The sequence below is a fragment of the Orbicella faveolata genome, unplaced genomic scaffold, assembly GCF_042242905.1.
Source record: "Orbicella faveolata isolate gen_17 unplaced genomic scaffold, um_ofav_v1 contig_25, whole genome shotgun sequence".
Classification (NCBI taxonomy): Eukaryota; Metazoa; Cnidaria; class Anthozoa; order Scleractinia; family Merulinidae; genus Orbicella; species Orbicella faveolata.
Window position 1 is genome coordinate 15,292,783 of NW_028301553.1, and position 21,591 is coordinate 15,314,373.

General features: G+C 38.4%; 1 protein-coding gene across 2 annotated transcripts; it reads right to left on the bottom strand.

The window, feature by feature from the left end:
• Positions 1-1,739: 1,739 nt before the first annotated feature.
• On the bottom strand, positions 1,740-21,571 carry LOC110042052 (F-box-like/WD repeat-containing protein TBL1XR1). 2 transcript variants are annotated; one of them, XM_020747384.2, is made up of 14 exons: positions 21,249-21,571; positions 18,726-18,871; positions 17,415-17,669; positions 16,408-16,454; positions 12,545-12,680; positions 12,001-12,064; positions 11,564-11,661; positions 11,406-11,466; positions 10,671-10,792; positions 5,693-5,767; positions 4,580-4,707; positions 4,199-4,364; positions 3,999-4,100; positions 1,740-3,139 (listed from the first exon to the last, which is right to left on the bottom strand). In XM_020747384.2, the coding sequence occupies exons 1-14, from the start codon at positions 21,304-21,306 to the stop codon at positions 3,110-3,112; spliced, it is 1,488 nt and encodes a 495-aa protein (XP_020603043.2). In that variant the 5' UTR covers positions 21,307-21,571; the 3' UTR covers positions 1,740-3,109. The 2 variants fall into 2 exon arrangements, with proteins under 2 accessions (XP_020603043.2, XP_089150114.1); XM_089293988.1 differs by lacking the exon at positions 1,740-3,139 and having other exon boundaries at positions 3,845-4,100.
• Positions 21,572-21,591: the final 20 nt, after the last annotated feature.

The window sequence follows — 21,591 nt, forward strand, 5'->3', positions numbered from 1 at the left end:
CTTTCCTTGATCCGATCCGTGATCCGATCCGTGATCCGATCCGTGATCCGGTCCGTGATCCGGTCCGTGATCCGATCCGTGATCCGGTCCGGTCCGATCCAGGTTTTGTCGACGCCGGCCAATTTGGGCTTATTTTACTAACTGGTTGATCTAAAGGTAATATCAAAACGGATTCAAAAATTGTGATCAGATTATCTACGTACTAGTAATTCTTATGCTATTAAGGAGTGGGCTAAAGTAGTTAAATGGTGTAACTAGAATACCTAACTGAGGCGTTTTAAATCATCTCGCAGCCTACTTTTTGCTCAGATTGCAGTGCTGCAGAGAATTAAGGTTAGAGCCGAAAGCTCAGTGCTCATTCTCTTACATGGAATATGTTGGTTTTAATGTTTCTCCATTTCTATAGGGCGAACTATTTGAATCGTGACAGTTTGCAACTAAATGTCATGGAACAGAAAAAAAAAACAATCTGAGCGTCACTCTCAGCCAGTCATTAATGGAAGTGAACGCGGTATGTTGGTTTCGTTTAAGAGTTCGTTTGCATCTTAGGTCCAGTTCAGACGTCGTGCTTCTGCCGTGCCGAACTAAATTCAGGAATTAAGTTCGACAAAAGCACGGCAGAAGCACGGCGTCTGAATCAAACTTTTGAATTAAACTCGGCAAACAATTAAGTTCGACAAGCTCTGCCGTGCTACACGACTGTGGCACGACCGTGGTTCAAACGTCGTGCTTCTGTCGCGCCAAACTAAATTCATAAATTATGTAAATGTGTTTTAGCGAGATTGCGTTCTCTGACGGGAGTTAGGAGGAGAATTGTTACGAGGCTTCAGTAAACCCTAAATTGATTCGACTCTGGCACGACGTCTGAATCAGAGTTGTTTTCCTGCCGTACTACAGTCGAACCAAATTGCAATTTAGTTCGGCACGGCAGAAGCACGTCTGAACTGGGCCTTAGGTATTTCTCTGGCCGTTTCAGGAATGCTACTGAGCGTGAAATAATCTGCTGAGTCTTGAGAGGACGAAGACAGAAAAGTTATTTTAATTCCACAACATTTTTTTCCGCTAGACTGTCAGCTGCTTTCATTCTCAAACTGTAAATACTATTTTGACATAACTAAAATTTTGTAAATAGTATGGAATGGTTATTTCTGATCGTAAAATGGGTTGTTGATCATGTCTGTGGTCAAGATGTTCTTTTTAGGTGTCGCAGTCGAGGTCCGTAAAAATATCAACACGCAAAAATACAATGAAGCCAATATCTAGCCATCTTAACCACCCAAGCAACATTTTGTTGGTTGCCATGTTTGGTGAACATTCGTTAGTAAGTCTTAAGCTTACTTTATGCGATACAGTACCGCCTTCAGTGTCATTCTCGTGATTTCATTTCATTTTACAATCACGCTTACCGTCAATTCTATGGTTGACCATGATTTTCCAGTTGTCTTTCCTTTGTTTGAAGTCTTTTCTTCGATTCTTTGCTGCAATTTTTTTGGTCGTTTGTTTCGCTTTTGTGTAGCGAAAAACGAGGGATTCACACGAATGGAACGGTTCTCCAACCTTGAACTCCCTACGGTCGTTTCTACGCCGGTTAAAAGTTTTCCCGCGCTTGCCGCTGGTTAAAAGTTTTCCCGTCGTTTTTACCGCGCTTACCCCTGCGGGGAAACCGTTGGGATAAAAGTTGACGACGGTCATTTGACACCCCCTGCCCCGCCCTTCCCCCATCTAAAAAGACTTACAAGTTGAAAACAAATCTCTTTACTGCACATTTATCGGTAATACTTAATTATGCACTTTAAAATTTAATATGTAATGACATTTGTGGATTTAAAAAGTGTTACAGCCTACAGACAGAATATCTTCAACATAATTGCACTAAAGTTACATTTCTCTTCAGTCTAATGATATAATACAAATACAGACGTTTATTAAATTACTTACGAGGAAAAGCTTAGACAATTGAAAACGACGCGGTCAACTGTCTTCAGTCTTCCCTCTAGATTATCGCGCGAGAAGCGAGAAACGCGCGAGGAAAATGGCAGCTCTCGCGCGGCGAACCTCGAGACAGACCTGTGACTTCTCCCAGTCAAGCTGGAAACAAGTCATATGTTCTACACCCCATGAAATAAAAAAAGGTATCTCACTAATATAAATAATTGGCGTGCACTGGAAAAAAACGTTTGTCAAGAAAAATGACAGGCTGCAATTAAAATGTTGAACACTAGAAAAGATCCTGGATATAGACTGTACGCGTTGAAAAATAAGGGGCACGAATTATACTTTCCTGTTTGAATTGAGTTGTCTGCTTGTGAACTTTGCGAATTTTCTCATAATATTGCAAATAAACAATATTCTATTTATCTACGAACCCAAGATTTCAAAGATTTCGACGGTAATCGTAGTTAAAATTCGCCATTTGTACAAAAAGTCGGTCAACTTAGTCTTATCAATCGCACTAGAGCGAGAAAGACTTAATTAGGAATTACGAAAGTCTCGTCGTTCTCGTCCCTAGTGTTTCTCGTTCGCCGACCACGTGACCAAAAGAAACGGAGGCTCTGGGGACGATAATGAAATCTCGTTTATCTTGGAATGTTTGAGCATGCGCTTTATTGTCAGTGGCTAAGTCGCGTAACGACGATGAACAGACGACAACTTTCCGAACACTCTTGCTATTTCCCAATTGGTTAAAACGAATCGCACTCTTCGGAACTTAATCTTCGGAATGACGACGAATGCTTTACGTTTTTGATTTTGCGATGAAACAAGAAACTGACAGGAATAGAGAATCTCAGCTTAGATAAACTAAAGACGATAGATGTAGAACTCTTTTCCTTGATGCACAGTCTACATAGTCAAACTGCATAGATATTTTGTCAAAGAAAACAAAAGACAGTTTTTTTGTAGAGAAAATCCAGTCAAAAAATTAGAAGAGGTGTTCCGTCCATCAGTTGCTGATTTTAGTATCTGGATTTCTTTGATATCACAAAATGTCAACCAGCTGATAACTGACAGTTTCCCTCGTTCCGGATTTCTTTGTGATGACGTGTGTAGTTACTCTGTTGAGGTTCTTTGGGGACATGTGCTGAAGGTATAACAGCAGTGATTAAAAATATCAAAGGTTTCGGACATCTAAAACGCACAGCTGTGAAGATAAAATAATATATAAGGACAAATTATAAAACAGATGATTAGCTTATGCCCACTATGACTGGATACAGGGTTCGTACCCTTTTTCTGAAACAAATTTCCAGGACTTTTCCAGGACTTTTCCAGGACTCTAAAATTCGCATTAACCCTTTCACTCCCATTATCTTAATGTTAATTCTCCTTACTGTCTGCCATACATTTCATGTTTTTTTACTTGAGTTTAACAGATTTCCAGAACTTTCCAGGACCAGTAGCCCTTTTCCAGGACTTTCCAGTCCTTGAAAATGCCACAATAAAATTCCAGGACTTTCCAGGTTTTCCAGGACCCGTACGAACCCTGTGGATAGCTTATTGGTTTGTCCCTGAACAACAAGAGCACTGATGGGCTAAAGCAATATTTCCGTAACAGTTTTTCTAAGCCTTATTTTGGCTATGCAAAGAAGTTTGTCGTTTTCACTATCTGAAGTACAAGATCTTCCTATGCTGAGCTCAGTAACGCCGTTTTGAGTCATTTTGACCATGGACAAAATTACCTTTAAACCGAAGAAAACCTGAAAATAATAGTTAACTAAAACTTCAAAGCAATAATAATATATCATAGGGGAACAAGGATGGTTAAGGATGGAAAAGATTGACACGGATTACAAACGACGAACTAGAAAAATTTAGGCTAAACTTTTCAAGATGCGAAACCGTGACGTGGTTCCATTAAACGGTTGTATGTTAGATGTTAGGTGGACGAGCTTGGACCCACAACTAGTGACCCAGGTCCCTAGTGAACCAAGAACATGACTACTCTACGCAAGTCGAATAAGGCGTCGTCTGATAAAACATCGCATTGTTTGATAACTCACCGTGTTGTCTGAAAAGCATGCGGCTACTTTATCACCTCTTGGACTCCACTGAACTTCAAATATTCCCCCATTGCCATGGAAACTATGAACTAAAGTTCCAGTCTAGAAAAAAAAAACAAACAAAAAACAAAACAAAGATCATACAATAAGGAAGATATGTTAAAAAAATCCTCCTAAACATAAGTGCTATATTTACTCACTTGAGTTGACCAGACATTTATTGCCCTGTCAAAGGAACCTGACGCGAGATATCTACCATCAGGGCTGAATGAGAGTGAATAAACGGGCTCCTGGTGCTTAGAGAGCGACAAAACACAGCTGCCGCGCTCAAGTTCCCATAGTTTGACTGTGGTATCATATGAAGCACTGAAAACAACACAGGAAAATCAAAGAGTGAATTGATATTAAGAAGACGAAAACAAGTGTAGCCTGCTTCACACATATCCTTTGACATGTCACGCAATCTTTCTCCTAAATACATGACCAGGCTAAGGCTTGCTAAGGCGTGTGCTGATGAGTAAATTCAGAATTCAATTTGTCTCTGAGAGAACACAGTTTTGTTACTTTATTCTGTAACTTACCTCGCTAAAAGCAGAGGTGCATTAGGACATGCTGTCGTGGGTCCTGTAGGACTCCACGCTACTGTATAAATCTCTTTTTTGTGACCTTGAAGATCAAACATCCAGGAATCTTGTTTTGTACTCCAAATCTAGAAGCACAAAAACAGAAAACGTGTGTACAAAGAAGTGGTTAGAACTGTTAAAGTCACAGGAATTGGAGCAGTCAGGTGATTTCTGTAACATGATGGGGTATTGTTACTCCACCTACTGGGATATTCATCCACTACAAGTTATCCCGTAATCTTCTGTTAGGTTGCCATAACAGTTTGCCGTTGGGCAGAGAGACACTGTGAGAGTAAAGTGTCTTGCCCAAGAACACAAGTGTCTCTGGCTAGGACTGCAGGGGCGGACACAGGATTGTTCAAGGTGTAGTGGGACACTTAGTGACAATTACGTAACATACCGTATAGTCTCGAAACCGGTCGAAACCGGTCTTAGAAAGAACACATGTCGTCGAAGGTCAAAGCTAAGTTGTTTACAGTTATCCTTGCTCGACTTCAACAAACCTCAGAAGTGTACAAGGGGGAGGAGGGGGGGGGGGGTTATTGGTCCCTTGGGATTGCAGAATCGATGGGGCATGCCCCCAAAATGTGGCAATCTGAGACTTGGAACCTGATTGAAAACTGTTATGCAGGAAATACTAGCAATGTCACAAAGTAGAAATAATTTCTACTTTATTACAATGGGGTACCTATCTGAGGTGTTTGCCTTTATTTCTTCCATAATATTCACAATTGCTTTCAATTTTTTTTTATTTTTTGCTCCTCCAAAGAGGGGGTGGTTTGCCACGCAAACCACCCCCTCCCCCCGCAAAAAAAAATCCATCCCTGGACTGCTCAATCTGGGGTCAAAACACTAACCATCAGGTTACCTCCCATTCACCAAACGACTGCATCAACGTTGTCAATATCTTGTCAAGGATAACAAGAATCAAAGCTGACAAATATCTCTGTCATCAGAGACAGAAGACGTTGTCCACTTTGCATGGAACAAAAACTTCAGATAAGTTCAGATCTTTGTAATGTTTTAAAGAAGAGAAGGCAAGTAACTCTATTATCAAATCCTGTCTCTTACCTTTGCTGACAAGTCGTCAGAACAAGAGGCTAATAACGACCCGGAAGGATCCCATTTGATTGCATTAACTTCGCTCTGTTAAAACAACGATCATTTCAAATTTAAAAGTTGATCTTAGTTTATCAGACTGCAGCGTTTTGCTCAAGAAAACAACACGTTGACACTGACCAGTCCATGAACTAGATTCACTTGTCATGATCAGTTTCTCCAGTTTCTCTATTTATTTCAAGCATCCTGCTATAAATAGACAATTAGATTGTGAGCGCGAGATTTCTATCACGTAAAGAAATCGAGAGCAACTAATCTAATTGTTTTAGTATAAATCTACTAGTCGTTCAAAACTTTATCTAAATCCTCTTCACAGACACTGAAAACGCCAAGAAGCGACCATCATTTTGTTAACTAGCGCACACGAGCATGCTACTCACTATCTACCACAGAATAGATAGTGAGCAGCGTAGCCAATCAGAGAACGGCAGTCGTGATAGAACGCTAGCAGATTTATACTAATATACAATAGACTGTGTTTGATCACATTTCCAAACACCAAGATGAGAGTTGAAAATATGACACGCAGCAGAGTACTTTTGACGAACTTCGAGGTGTTTAGAAGTGAGGTCAAACACTGTCTTGAGTGTTTCATATATCTTCTCACTCGTAAGTAAGAAGAAAATAAATATTGTAAAAATCTATGCTAATTGAGATCATATATCTAAACACCATCATGGCAATGATTTCCTTTGTTTAAACTTGATGAATTGTTAAGAATGGCTGACTGTAACGATCGAGAAACGCCGGTCAACGACCCATTTGGCAAATCGCTCATATTTTGCCCAAAGATACCCTTAGGTGACCTAATTCTAAAAATCATATTTAAAGGCTCCAGCGAATTTTTATTTTTCAGAAATTCGCAAAAATTTGAAAGCGCGGTCAAAGTGCGGTTTTTCATGTAATAAAATGACAGAAATAAGGTGCGAGAACGAAGCGCTGCTTAAGTCTTAAAATAATATCAATTGACTTCAAACTTCACACAAATGTGCAACAACCACTCTAATTTATTCCTCGTTTTAAAATAATCTCAGAGATGTTGATATATGTCTAGTTTGTCATCGCGTGTATTTCCTTAATGTAAACAACACTGTGAATGGTTGTCATAACAAACGCAAGAGATTTCCTGGAACATTAATGTTTTCGATTCAGCAAAACGCTTTAAGTTCGTTAAGACACAATAATGGGCCAACTTGGAATGCTGTTTAGCATTAAGGACGTTAAAGGACTGTAAATTAATCGAGTTGAAATATCTTGAAGCAAATCAAAATCGCGCCCTTATTCTAATTTGGTAAACAGCCAATCTCCGTTCAAGTTCAAGAAGTCAGGAGGTTAATCCGGCAATGTATCACCGGTGCAACAACAAAATCAAATCGAGGTCATCAAAAGTGTATGTTTAAAAGTGTAGTGGGAAGTTTCAAATAAATTTCGCCTTTATAAATTGGAAACAAGAAGTGAAACGGTCTGACCCGAAACAAATAAACAAAATATTAATACGACTAATTTAATCCGAAAATGTTACAGAAAACATACCTAAAAGCCGTCGATTCCCCTCAATACCACTCCACATTGCCTTAAAGAGCCCAAGCTTTCTGCGGTAAGAATCAGGGGCCTCGTGAATCTGTTTTTACTATATCGGCAACGATGCTGCGGGGCTGATATTCGAGACTTAGTAAAAGTTGTCACACAACCGCACGGGCAGCCCAGTCACGCTTTCACTGCTCTTGCGCAAATGTTCAACATTTCGCCATTTCCATAAACCGATTACAAGTTTAAAGTAGTGACAGTAGATTGAAATGCACTTTTTAAAGCTGTCCTACCCAGGAGCAATTATTTCTTGTTCTTGAATGGCTCTTAGCTGTAGCTACAGTCCGGCGGGGAGGGGGGAGGGGATACTCCGGGAAATTTCGGATATCTGTATGCCGTGGAAGATTAAGTGGTCTCCAGCTCTTAACGCCAACACTGAAACACCAGATGATTCTCGAAGTATCACAAGGATCACTAAGCTAAATAACTTTGAGATTAGCTCCGCTGAGTCAATTACCTTTTGGCGCGCATATTGCATTGACCGTGGACAGGTGGGAAAACAGTTCAACCGGAAAAGCCTGTTGCACATTGTAATTTAGCGTTGTCCAACACGCAATCGGTCTGGTTGTAATGCTAATCGTATTTGATAAAACCTCAAGTTTTCTTTCGACATATGCTGGAGTGACATACTACTAGATGGGTGTGGCAGGGAGCCACGAGTCAAGTCAGTCAACTCCCAAAGCTTAACAGAAGAGTGATAGTGAACCACTGGTGGAAGGACTGCAGATTGTCCCTACGCTTTACCCTGATAGGCCTCTGTGTTATTCTAATGAACTGATGCTGTCACAATGATACTATGTAGCTTTATGAACACGCTAATGATCAAGGGTTTGTTTTTCAGTATAAAAGAATCATAAATAAGTAGTTCTTTGTGAAAAACTATTTTAAGGAAAGTAGGCTGTTCGCAATATCTATGTTTTCCGATGTTCAAGAATGATTAGTTTGTTAAGGCACTGTTGCGCTGCGTCTGCACGCAGTGTCGGAAACAAAGTAGATTAGATCATCTGTTTTTAAGTTGATAAAGGTAAATTAATCGCTTCAGCGAATCTGGAAAGGGTGACGATTCCAACCTCGTTCCCAGAGAGGTTGAGACGATTCGGCCGTTAGTTTTTCCTCTAAAGGGTCTTCCTCCTTTACTCCCTCTCCCTCTCTACAAAAATTTAACGATCTAATTTAACGCCCATCTCGTAGTATGTCACCCCAGCATGTGTCGAAAGAAAACTTGAGGTTTTATCAAATACGATTAGCATTACAACCAGACCGATTGCGTGTTGGACAACGCTAAATTACAATGTGCAACAGGCTTTTCCGGTTGAACTGTTTTCCCACCTGTCCACGGTCAATGCAATATGCGCGCCAAAAGGTAATTGACTCAGCGGAGCTAATCTCAAAGTTATTTAGCTTAGTGATCCTTGTGATACTTCGAGAATCATCTGGTGTTTCAGTGTTGGCGTTAAGAGCTGGAGACCACTTAATCTTCCACGGCATACAGATATCCGAAATTTCCCGGAGTATCCCCTCCCCCCTCCCCGCCGGACTGTAGCTACAGCTAAGAGCCATTCAAGAACAAGAAATAATTGCTCCTGGGTAGGACAGCTTTAAAAAGTGCATTTCAATCTACTGTCACTACTTTAAACTTGTAATCGGTTTATGGAAATGGCGAAATGTTGAACATTTGCGCAAGAGCAGTGAAAGCGTGACTGGGCTGCCCGTGCGGTTGTGTGACAACTTTTACTAAGTCTCGAATATCAGCCCCGCAGCATCGTTGCCGATATAGTAAAAACAGATTCACGAGGCCCCTGATTCTTACCGCAGAAAGCTTGGGCTCTTTAAGGCAATGTGGAGTGGTATTGAGGGGAATCGACGGCTTTTAGGTATGTTTTCTGTAACATTTTCGGATTAAATTAGTCGTATTAATATTTTGTTTATTTGTTTCGGGTCAGACCGTTTCACTTCTTGTTTCCAATTTATAAAGGCGAAATTTATTTGAAACTTCCCACTACACTTTTAAACATACACTTTTGATGACCTCGATTTGATTTTGTTGTTGCACCGGTGATACATTGCCGGATTAACCTCCTGACTTCTTGAACTTGAACGGAGATTGGCTGTTTACCAAATTAGAATAAGGGCGCGATTTTGATTTGCTTCAAGATATTTCAACTCGATTAATTTACAGTCCTTTAACGTCCTCAATGCTAAACAGCATTCCAAGTTGGCCCATTATTGTGTCTTAACGAACTTAAAGCGTTTTGCTGAATCGAAAACATTAATGTTCCAGGAAATCTCTTGCGTTTGTTATGACAACCATTCACAGTGTTGTTTACATTAAGGAAATACACGCGATGACAAACTAGACATGACGGCGGACAGGAAATCAAACAAAGTTAACGCGCAATGTTGCGAAAACGTCTAAAAACAGTTTTTATGTAGTGGACATTATGTTTCTACTGATAGCAGTGAATAGACGGGATTTTAATTAATGACAGCCTTTTACTTTCGCCGTTGAAATTGATTTGTCTATTGTTCGTGTATAATTATTGTGTTATTTGCGCCCAACACATTGACATAGATTTTCGTTTTTCTCAAAGGGAAATACTGCGAGTTCGAGCATCAAACTTGGCATGGTATATGTTTAATAATGATATTTTAAGGCTGTAAAGTAAAATAATCGGAAAGTGAGGTACCAGATGCATTTTGATGCTGTTAAACATGACCTATATTTTGCCGTTATTTTTCACACGCTTCATAGGTGTTTTTAAAATGATTCGGAAAACCACTATATCAACATCTCTGAGATTAGTTTAAAACGAGGAATAAATTAGAGTGTTTGTTCCACATTTGCGTGAAGTTTGAAGTCAATTGATATTATTTTAAGACTTAAGCAGCGCTTCGTTCTCGCACCTTATTTCTGTCATTTTATTACACGAAAAACCGCACTTTGACCGCGCTTTCAAATTTTTGCGAATTTCTGAAAAATAAAAATTCGCTGGAACCTTTAAATATGATTTTTAGAATTAGGTCACCTAAGGGTATCTTTGAGCAAAATATAAGCGATTTGCCAAATGGGTCATTGACCGGCGTTTCTCGATCCTAACAGTCAGCCATTCTTATATCAGAAGTTTTCTCAAACTCATTAAAATGAGTTTGAGAAAACCTCTGATATTTTTAGCAATAGTAGTTGAACTGTATGATATTGACAGACCAACAGCACCAGTTCCATTTTATTTGCAAAATTCATCTTGGTCTGCTTCACATCTCTCACATCACACTGGAGAACACACACAATATACTTCAAGTCTAATATAAATTCACAGCCACATGACAAGTGTTAGTAACTTACAGTGTGCCCTTGGAAAGATTTGACAGGCTTTTCAACTCCTATCCTACAGACGTGTATAATTTTATCTGTTGAACATGATGCAAAACTAGTATTGTTCTGCCAGTCGACATCCAGCGTGGGAGCTGCAACAAACGACAACAAAAATACAGTACAGCGATGCTATTGATTCAATGAAGAGATATAGAGAGCGTGCTAAGTAGTCTTCACTGCAGAGGCCAGAGAGCATGAGATACTAGTGTTTGTTTTTACCAGCCAGCCAGCATGAGATACTGGTTTTTTTTTTACCAGCCTTTCACTTAACCACGAGATGGTGGACAGTTGGTGTTTGTCTTACACATACATGTACATGCTTCAACAGGCATGAAAAGGAAAGACGATGAGAGAAAATATATCACACAAGAGGGAACTTTTTATATAGTAGCTAGCATTTAAACTGAGAAAGTGTAAAGCAAGAGGAAATTACAGATTTCCTATTGGCCAAAAGGATTAACACTCATTTAAGTTTATTCTCAAGGCTGAATGACAAGTGCTAATCCCCACTACTGTGCCTATAGCATCATACCATTGATAAGCTTGTCTATTGAGCACATAACTGGTGAGTGCAACTCAGAGTTTCAAAAACTCCAAAGCCTGTTAAGTTTTATCAGTTCATCATTTTTTATAACCTCAGACTATAAAACCTACCACTGCTGTAGAGTCTCTGCTTACATTTATCTCTAAAATGCACAAATTTACCTTGGTGGAAAGAAAATTGCTGTTTCACTTCCCAATTATTTGAATCCCAAACAATAGTACTCTGCAAACAAGACAACAAATAGGATTTACTAGGTGGCAGTTTTCAAAATTTTTAGTAAAGTAACGACAACAAACATGCTTGTAGGTAGATACAATACCTTATCAACACCAGCACTAAGTAAATAATTTCCCTTCTTGTTCCATTTGATGGAGAATATTGGTCCTTTGTAATCGCTTAGTGTTTTTAACAGCTCCCCTGTTAAGACCAGATAAGCACAAGACAGTGCGTAAGTATCCAAGGTTGGTACAGGTGACAGGATAAGAGACTTAATCAGTTTTTTTCAGCGAGAGTCAAGAAAATTTCTGCTAATTAAAACAGTGTCTGACTGGTTTTAAAACACAAGCAACAACCAATAAAAGACGATATACTGATCTTTGTACAGCTTTGTCATCAGAGTGGAGGTTTTTGGGTGAGATCTCAGCCACCTCTAAGTCTCTCGCAGGGGACGTAACTGTGTCTGCCAAGAGTCTGTTTACTCAGGCGATGATTAATTGACGGAAATGCATGAGGTTCACTGTAGTTATATAACAGTACCTTCTGGACTCCAAATCCTAGCTTGGCCATCGTATGATCCAGTGGCTAAAAGTGTACCATCATTCTGTAAAATCAGGAAACACCAAAAGGTGTATAAATCAACAAGCTGGTGATAACACATGAATCACATAATAAACTGGGAAGAAATGGAAATCTTGGGCAACAAGGGCAAAGGTTTACAAAAGAGAGTACAAAAAGAGGTACAATCTTATGGGATGGGGTATGAGCTGTCACACATCTGCAACCCCCTAATCCTGGCTGTACCTCTGGGGAGGGGTACTAGTATGACCTGTTCTAAGGATGAACAACAAGACTAAGTAGTGTTAACCAATTATATTGATAGGCATTTAACAAATCACTGTTTAATCATCACAAGGGACTCAATTGCTACTCCATAATATTTTTTAAGGGTACATCAGGATTGACTGGCTGTGAGGATGATTTTTCCTGCCTAGTTTAAACATTTTGCAAGCCTGTGAAAACTTGTTGCTCCCCTGCTGAAAATGCTAATGAAACCCCTGGTACATGTATAAAGGCCACTTACATTCCATTCTAGTGAGGTCACATCTTTGGTTGCATTTTTATGATTTTCTAAATCTTTAAATTGATGATGTAAAATAAGGGGTGTTCCAACTCCTGTTTCATTTATTGGCCACAATCTTGCTGTACCATCTCCAGATCTTAAAACAAAACAACTTTGTTAGGAAACTTAAAAAAGGACTGTCAATTAACACAACTACCGTAGTCAAATTAAGGACGGCACCTACTTTTGCTAGTGCGCACATGTTCTGCGCATCACGCAAGCCATGGTTTCGTTCCACGCGCGCGCTGGGGCTGACATTGACGCAATCAACTACACTATCACGTACATGATTAAAATGAAAGCAAAATTTTCCTACTGCGACCAAATCAAGTTTAATGAACCTGTACTTTAACCAGGAACACCAGAATGACAGCATATCGCTAACCACAAACTGTTTACGTCTTCCAGCTGAAAACCTAGCTATTATCTGTCGAAAATTATACTGAAATCCAACTGTAAACATGTACCTGCAGATGGCGTAGTGTGCGCACAAAACAAGTGCGAGATACGCAAACGTCTCACTTACTGGGGAGGTGACAGGAAAAAATGTAATGGGCACCGTAAAAGTTTTCAAAAAAGATCAATAACTTTAAAAAACGCGTGGTTACCCCTACATTTTATGTTATGAAATGGAAGTGGCGAGTCTGTTCAACTCATGATTAGTTTCTCGTTGTAAGCAAAGGGTATTTAGACTGTATTTTAGCTGAGCCAGAGGAAGGCTGTCAGATACATTAAAAGTGCTTTTGCAACGATTTTGTTATTAAAAACATATCAAAAATGTTTTTTTTTGTCACCATTTGCGATGTAGTTTAAAGATCTTTTAAATGTGTTTGCTTTTCTGTATATAAAGGCAAATTCTATGGAAATCTGTGAAGAAATATCCTTTCCTTCTTTTTACAGGAAAATGCTGATGTCAGCATTTTTGTTGAGATTCAGGGCTAATTATCTCGCAAAATGCATGGCTACCCCCATTTTTCTCTGTGGATTACAATAGCCCTTGCAAAGATCTACTTTTTCTGCGTGGTCCTTACCTGGCGCAAAAACCTTTGCATTTAGTAGGCACCGTCCTTAAGTAGTTAAATTATGACTTTAGAGCAGTTTTCAATTGAGTGTCAGAAAACCAAAACGAAACCAAGTACTTGCCAATTAGACTACTCAGCCAATCTCAAACCGTAGTAAAACCAAACCCAAAACCAAACTAACTGCCTGATCACTTTCAACACTCAGTTGAAAACCACTCTAAGATAGCTAACTGTACATTATTAACTATTACCTTGCTGCCAAATAAATCTAACTAAAATCTACTTTCCATATTTGTAACATCTTTTTGTTAAAACTTAAGGTTAATTTTTACCTGTCCACGTGCACAATAACACAAATGTTCTATATTACAATTAATGGAGAAGGTTCTTCAACATAGACTGGATTCTGTCCATGATTTGATTGACTGAAATGCTGTCTTTTATAAGTGAGAGTAAACGGTGTGGAAAATGAAGATTTACTTTTTGTGCACTTTAAATTCTGTCATAAAGACAACAAAGAAGCTTAAGACAAGTATTTCACTCTCATAAGTTCTCTTAATTTCAGAACTCTTGGGCAATATGGAAACCACTCAGCCGTACCTTATATAGAGTTTAAAGTGCCACTAACCCCCCAAACTTTTTTCCTTTAATAAAATCTTCTAGTTTCCCTGATTACTTCAGCAAAAAAATTATCTCAATTGATAAAATCCCCGCATTTCTACAGGCACTTAAACATGTAATTGCTATGTTCACGACCGTGCAAAGTGGGATCTGGGTCAGGCTAGTAGTGACGTCACTTCGGGAACCGGGCTAAAACACTCAAGAGACTGAGCTTCGAGGGCAGTCAAAACATTTTCGGGTTATTTGTGATTCATATTTTATCAAAACTGGACAAGAACTTTAAGTGAAAGAACTGTATCATCTAACATTACAATTGGGAGTCAAGCTACGATTTGGACGGCTGCGAAGTACTAATTTTTGTCCATTTCGAAGTGCGGGTCCCCAGTCAAGATCGCCGTGTTGTATACTTATATTTAGGCCCGAATCAACAATTTGCCAGTCCATTTGGATTATAACTTAAGGTACAAACAATGACTGAAGAGTTAGCTTACAGCTCTTAAAGAGTTATAAAGATGTCAATGAGCAAGAAGAGTTGGTAATTTGACTTTATGTAACGTGCGAATTTCGGAGTGACAAAATACTTTTACATTCAAATATATTGATTTGCCCCGAAATACAAGTTAAAATGTGATGCAGTCGTACACCACGCCTGCCTACTTCTCCAGAACAATGATTGAAAATAGTTTTAACATAAGAGATGAACAGAGATGTTGGCAAACAATATTTGAAGGTGAGGTAACTTTTCGCTTCGTTATTGTCGACCGACCGTATTATATGCATATTCAATTACTGTGTAGGAACACAAGCTACGCAAATTTGCATATTCCGTACCAGTGAAATCATGGAAAATCCTTCAACAAGACCTTGAAAAGAGGTTCAGTATACTTTCAGTTAAATGAATACATTTCTACTTCACTGTTATTTTGAATGAAATGTCCATTTTACGCACGCTAATAACCTGGGAGTCCTCGACTTATTAGTTTGTGTTTCAGTTGACTGACAAGCGCATTCTTCTTTCAGCACAACAGTCTCCGTCGGTAGCTATAGGGTTGAATCTTAATCGCTTGTTTCACTTTCCTCATATATTTATAAATGCTTGATCTATTCTAAGTTTGTAATTTAGATGTATTTTGTTCCTCAAAGATGAAACTCAAAGAGAAAACAATTTTGTATTCGGAATGGCCATTGAGAAACATGGCCAGATTACAGGCGACCTCCGGCATGCGTGTATCCACAAATACATAGCTAGTTCACCAGATTCAAACTTCAACAATCTTCTTCGCGTCGTTGTAGACCGTAGGTTTAGTTTACTATTCATTTAGACAAGCCTCTATTTCAAGACACGATGTGTTTAATTTACCGTGTAATTTCGTCACCTATAGTTTTGTCTGGGGCTCGTGTCGGAGGATCGTTTGCACTCGAAATAGTCAGATGGCTTCCAGCTTATCCCAAATTCGTGTCTTATGCAGTACCTTGACAATTTCAAGCTTTCCACTAGAGATAGAGAAGAATATACAGGCCATGAAAATCTCTAGGTTTTTACCGTAGCGGCAAACCCGATATTGAAAAAATCCTCAATGCGGGCTTTAGCTTTGCACAGATCAGCCCACTTCTTTGGTCTTTTTCTCGTTTCTGGTAGAGTTTCATCGAGATAGAGGTATTGAATGAAGAGGACTACTCTATTCTACGTTTCCTGTATTGCTACAGCCTCCAACAACATATCTTCCTTGCATTCTGCAACGATTTTGACACACACTATCGCATGTTCGAATACATTCTTCTCAGAAACAAAATATTGTTATTCCCGAAGTGACGTCAAAAGCCAACTTGTCCCATTCTCCGCTATTCCTTGGTCGTGAACATGGAAAAGGTCAAATTTGCAAACTTTAAAAATTCATAGAAAATTAACAAAAATAGCTACAACGATGATTTTTTTCGCAGTGGTGATCAGAAGAAAAAGGAAATTTATATTAGCAAAAAAAATTTTTGGGGTCAGTGGCACTTTAAAAATAGTAGTAAATACTATTCTTTTGTCTTTTCAAATTCCCATCATGCAATACGACAGTATAACAAACATCATTAGCTTCTTTATTTGTTCAATAGGTCACACATAAGCAGCTGGGATTATATAACATTTAAATAAAGCAATGAATGTCTATCTATTGGACATATTTAACCTACCCAGATGCTAATACATCTTGAGAAGGATTCCAAGAGCAAACAAACACCTGAAAATATTGAAAGAAAAAAAGAATTATCACGATGCAAACATCAATGGCAATCAAAAGGCAAGGAGCTAGAACTCGCTATAACCTTGCACATTACTTCATTCAACAAAGTGAAGTTAGATGTATTGATTTAGAAAACAGCCCTAAGAAAATATGCATGCTGACTCAGGAGCGTCAATAAGAGCAGTAACCTGTAACAGCTCCTACGGCTGAGTATGTTTGATGGGCCCTTAATGCTATGTGTGAACTTGCTTAGAGTTGATACAATTCACTCAAAAAGGTAACAAGTTTGTTATGCGTGTGAAGATCAAGGTTACAAGTGACTCCAAACTTAATTACAGCCCTGCTGACTGGTAAAAAAATGTGTTCCTATAACTCCATAGAAACACAAAACTAGCATGGGCTGTTGACATAATGATGGCACGAGCAAAGATAATTTACATTTTTCAAAGTAAAAAAGCCGTTTCCTCTTTTTCATCAAATAATTCTCTACCAGAGATAGAAAATAATTATGTTCTCTGCATTTCTGTTGGGTTATAAAACACTCGTGGAAGTTTGCGAGAACTTGAAAGGAAACACTCACCTGTCAGCTCGTGTTCCCACAGCATTTCTTGCTCTGCCAAACTTCCACTCATGTTTCTATCACACAATTAGATTATGAGCTCAAGATTTCTATCACGCATAGAAATCGAGAGCCAATAATCTAATTGTTTCAGTATAAATCTACCAGTCGTTCAAAACTTTATCTAAATCCATTTCACAGACACTTCGAAAACGCCAAGGGGCTTACATTTTGTTGACAAGCGCACACTGCCATGCTACTCAGTATCACAGAATAGATAGTGACTTGTGTAGCCAATCAGAGAATGGCATTCATGATAGAATGCTAGTAGATTTATACTAAAACTAGATACAAACATGGTACATATTTTCTACTTCCTAAATAACAGTAAGTTCTACCTCAGATTCATGGCCCTTTAGGAGCAATGCTTTGTTGTTTCCAACATCATTTACTGTGCCATCAATATCCATGATTTCACCATGTCCCACAGAATTAACATGGGAGTAGTGACCATCCTCAAGCTTAATGCTGATATCCGGCTTAATTGACCTGTTATGTAACAGTGTATGTCTTGTAGCTACAATGTCCGGCAGGACAGCATCAATGAGGGACACATGGTCTAGTTCACTGCTTTCATCAAGTATTGTTCCATCCTATAAAGGTCAAATATTAAACAATTACTTCAAGTTCAGATTAATTATTTACATTCTAATCTTCAGTTTTCTAGACGACTGGCTGCCATGTACGGGGTGTTCAATGTTTAATCCAAGACTTTGTGAGAAGGTGATACTATTGTTATTCTGTTTTCGAGCCCAAGAAATTTGGCCTACACTTCAAGTATTTTAAAATGTGAGCTTAGGATGTTCTGATTCTAAGATGCTCAGACATCATTTAAGCCTATATTAAAGACAACAATCAAATTGGTACCTTGAGTTTCTTAGCCTTGAAAAAAATTGAGACTGCAAAGACAGCTTCATGAAAAAATCAAGACTGTGAGACACACATAACTGCTAAAAAGATGAGACTGCAAGACCCGTGAAATTTGACAGACATATTGCGAGACCCATGGTTTTTGAAGGACCAGTAACCACATCTCATCTAGTTTGGGCAATCACCAGAGTTTGTCGTATCCTGTTTGGGACTTAAAAACAGTGGATACTACTGGGTGTGGCTAGAGGTAGAAGTGTGCCTGATACTTGTAGTTGTTTTACCGTGGTGATTATCATGGTATCAAATCTTGCTCTAAGCTTAGGAAGTTCTAAATTAACCTTACATGGCATTGTTGCAGCTTTTACTTTCTGGTGACCCTTTTTAAAGGGGCAGCGAGTCTTATTTTCAGATGTTACTACCATGATTATATAACGAAAAACCCACACAGATAATGAAAAATTGTTGCTGCAAGAAAGCAGGGCTTGAAAAGAAGGTAGTCCAGTTGTCCAGGACAAGTAGATTTTGTTGCTGGGCAAGTAACTTTTCATTCTCACTTGCAATGGGCAAAGGTCCAGGCAAGCCGTCTGCCAACTAAACCTAAACAATAGCAAACCACGACTGGTCCAGGGCAAACAAAATTAGAGAACTGCTTGTCTGAAGGGGGAGCTGGGATTCAAGTTTATCTCTAGTCTATAAGAAGGTAGTCAAAAAAACAAAAAACAAAAAAAAAAAAAAAAAAAACAACAATAATTTGGGGTTATTTTCACCACTATGCTCACCTCATTCAATGTTACCTCAGCCTCAACATACTGTACACCTTTCTGAATAATTGACACCAAAGCTCCTGGCGGGACAATGGACCCATTGATGTTTGATTGGTCTATGTGACTTTCTACGCCAAAGGTGAATGCAGAATGTTGAAATCCTATGGTAGAATAAACAGTACAATGATGGAAATTCATAGGTAATTAATGTTGTTTATAACTTATTAGGACCATGTTAACACTGTTTTCTTCATTATCAAAATTGTGGCGATCATTTTCTGAATGTTCAATAATTTGTCCCCAAACTTTGGATGTTTCATTTGGTTAATACATCTCTCCTTACCCTGATTACTGATTTTATGAAACTTAATGCACTTCTTACTACATTTAAATTATTATTAAAAGTGACTATTAAAGTGACTGCAAATTGAATCAAACTTAACACAAAAATAATCTGGGTAGTATACCCAGGTTACTATAACTTCTTACTAACCAACTGCGAGGGCCATAGTAAGAATACTGGCTCAAAGTTGTGGCAGTTGGAACTGAGTGTAACAAGATCTGTACAAAAACGAGCGAGGGGTTGAGCATGCTAGGGTGGTAAGTACAGACAGTGGACCCTCAATTTAACGAACCTCTATATAATGAAGTCCTCGGTATAATGAACGATATTCTTCAGCCCGACCAAGGTTACAGTAAAATGCATGGAACAGAACCTCGATATAACCAACCTTGATATAACGAAATCCTCATTAAAATGAACACAATCCAAAAGCCCAAATGTTCAATACACACCGATAGAATGAAGAAATGTCAACACATGACAAAAGATAAATACGAAACAGACTGACCAGGATGAAAATCCTTTAATCCTGTAACAACACATGAACTTCACAGTAACAGCCCACTATAGATGCAGACACTGACACTATCGACACTACTACAAATATTATAAACTTCTTTATTTTTGAAGGCTTCCTGTGGTAAAAGTCAGTTGCAGTTGTTAAAATTTTGTTTACCTGTTTAGCTTTCCGATGCTGTTGCTATGTACAGATCTGTACAATGTACTGTTGCTTCATAAGACATTAAAGCACAAATGTTATTTGCAGTTATTGTTCAGATCCAGAAATGCTGGGATGCGCAACGTAACACCATTAAAAAAGACAAGTATTAACTATACCTCGATGTAACGAACATTTTGGTTGTTTTTACACAAAATCGTTATACATATCGAGGTTTTCGATATAAAGAACCCTTAATATAACAAACCAATTTCCCCAGTCCCTTCGTTAAATCGAGGTTCCACTGTAGTTTATAATGTGGCAATCCGCCCACGTTACAAATTTTGAATTTGCTGGCTTCCGAAAACAAAAATACATGGTTTATAACTGTTTCCATGGAAACAGTTAGTATGGCAAAATCTGGACTAAGATAGATCCAGTCGGAATGCTCTGATTTACCTCAAGACTACCTTGCCATATAAAATGCATTTTCTCCTGAGTATGTACATTAAAGAATTTGCCATTTCCACATCCCCCATAATACACCGTGTTTGCCCTCCAAAATTTTGCATAACCTTTGTTTCCCATTTGTCCTGGATATCATAGTCGTCCCAAAAGAAACTGAAGACAATGCTCATGCAAAATTTTGGGGGCAGACAAGGTGCGTTATAGGGGATGTGGAATGGCGAATGACAAGCTTTTGAGTAATATTTCACAGTTTAAAGTTGGTTTTGGCAAAATGATTTGTAGTAGAATTGACTTGTGTGGAAAATAACTGTAAAAAATAACAAATCGAGTGTTCTATATTGAGTTTCATTGTCTTAAGTTTTTCTCATTTCATTGTGTTGGATAGAAGTTTATTGTTATTTTGTTTGTTTTGTTTTGCTGGACTGAAAAGCAACCAGAATGAAAAATTACTAAGAGACAACACTGAAATCAATGAAATTGAAATCACAAAAGGCTACAAATTTCAGTCATAGCCAGAAAAAAAAATGTTATTGTGAACCTTATTCTTTATAATTCTTGCATCATGCTCAATCTTCCTCTTGAAGTGTGAATAGCCCTAATTTCCTAGGGGTAATTTAAAATTAAAATTTTCTGATATAAACTACTTGAAATTATAATAATTTAATTAAGATCCCCATCACAGCCTACAACTTTTTGACTCAGAGCATCATGGCAACCAAGCAACTGTCCAATAACTGTGTACCTTTATACGATTTTACGGTATTGTTTGAATATTTGCACCTGGTTTACAAAGAAAACATTGTGCGGAGTTATCAGAGAGATTTTGGTCTGTCTAAACATCGCTAGAATTCAATAAATGTAACTTTCAAAACCATTTTCATAATCTCGGGCGTAAAAGGCAGTAATCATTACAATTTTTTTTTAAATGTGGGTTAAGATTACGCTATGAAGCTTGTAAGTAATGACCCAAAAACTGAAAACGAGAAACGGTGAAATTGCTAAAATTTCACTAAAAGTTATGTTACAATTCGGGTGATTGATTGATGTAGACCACGATCTGTAAACTCACCTGATTCCTGAAGGTATCTGTACACTAGAAAGTTGACCTCATCGCTACTCATAGACATGATAAATAACACATAATCCAAAGCTTATGTTTCACTTCGTTCAGTCATTGATCGATCCACACACACGCGGGAGATTCAATAAAATATTGCGGTCCACCAATGCAGAAACAGAACAATCAACGGGTTTCTAAACAATGCACAATTAAACTTCGATTACAAAAATTCACATTTAAAATGCTGGAAAAGTCCTACGCTAATAACTTGTAAGAAAATTGCAAGCCGACTTGCAGCCTTCACTACTACGAGTCCGCCATGTTTATTGAGCGCGAAATGTCACGTGATCAA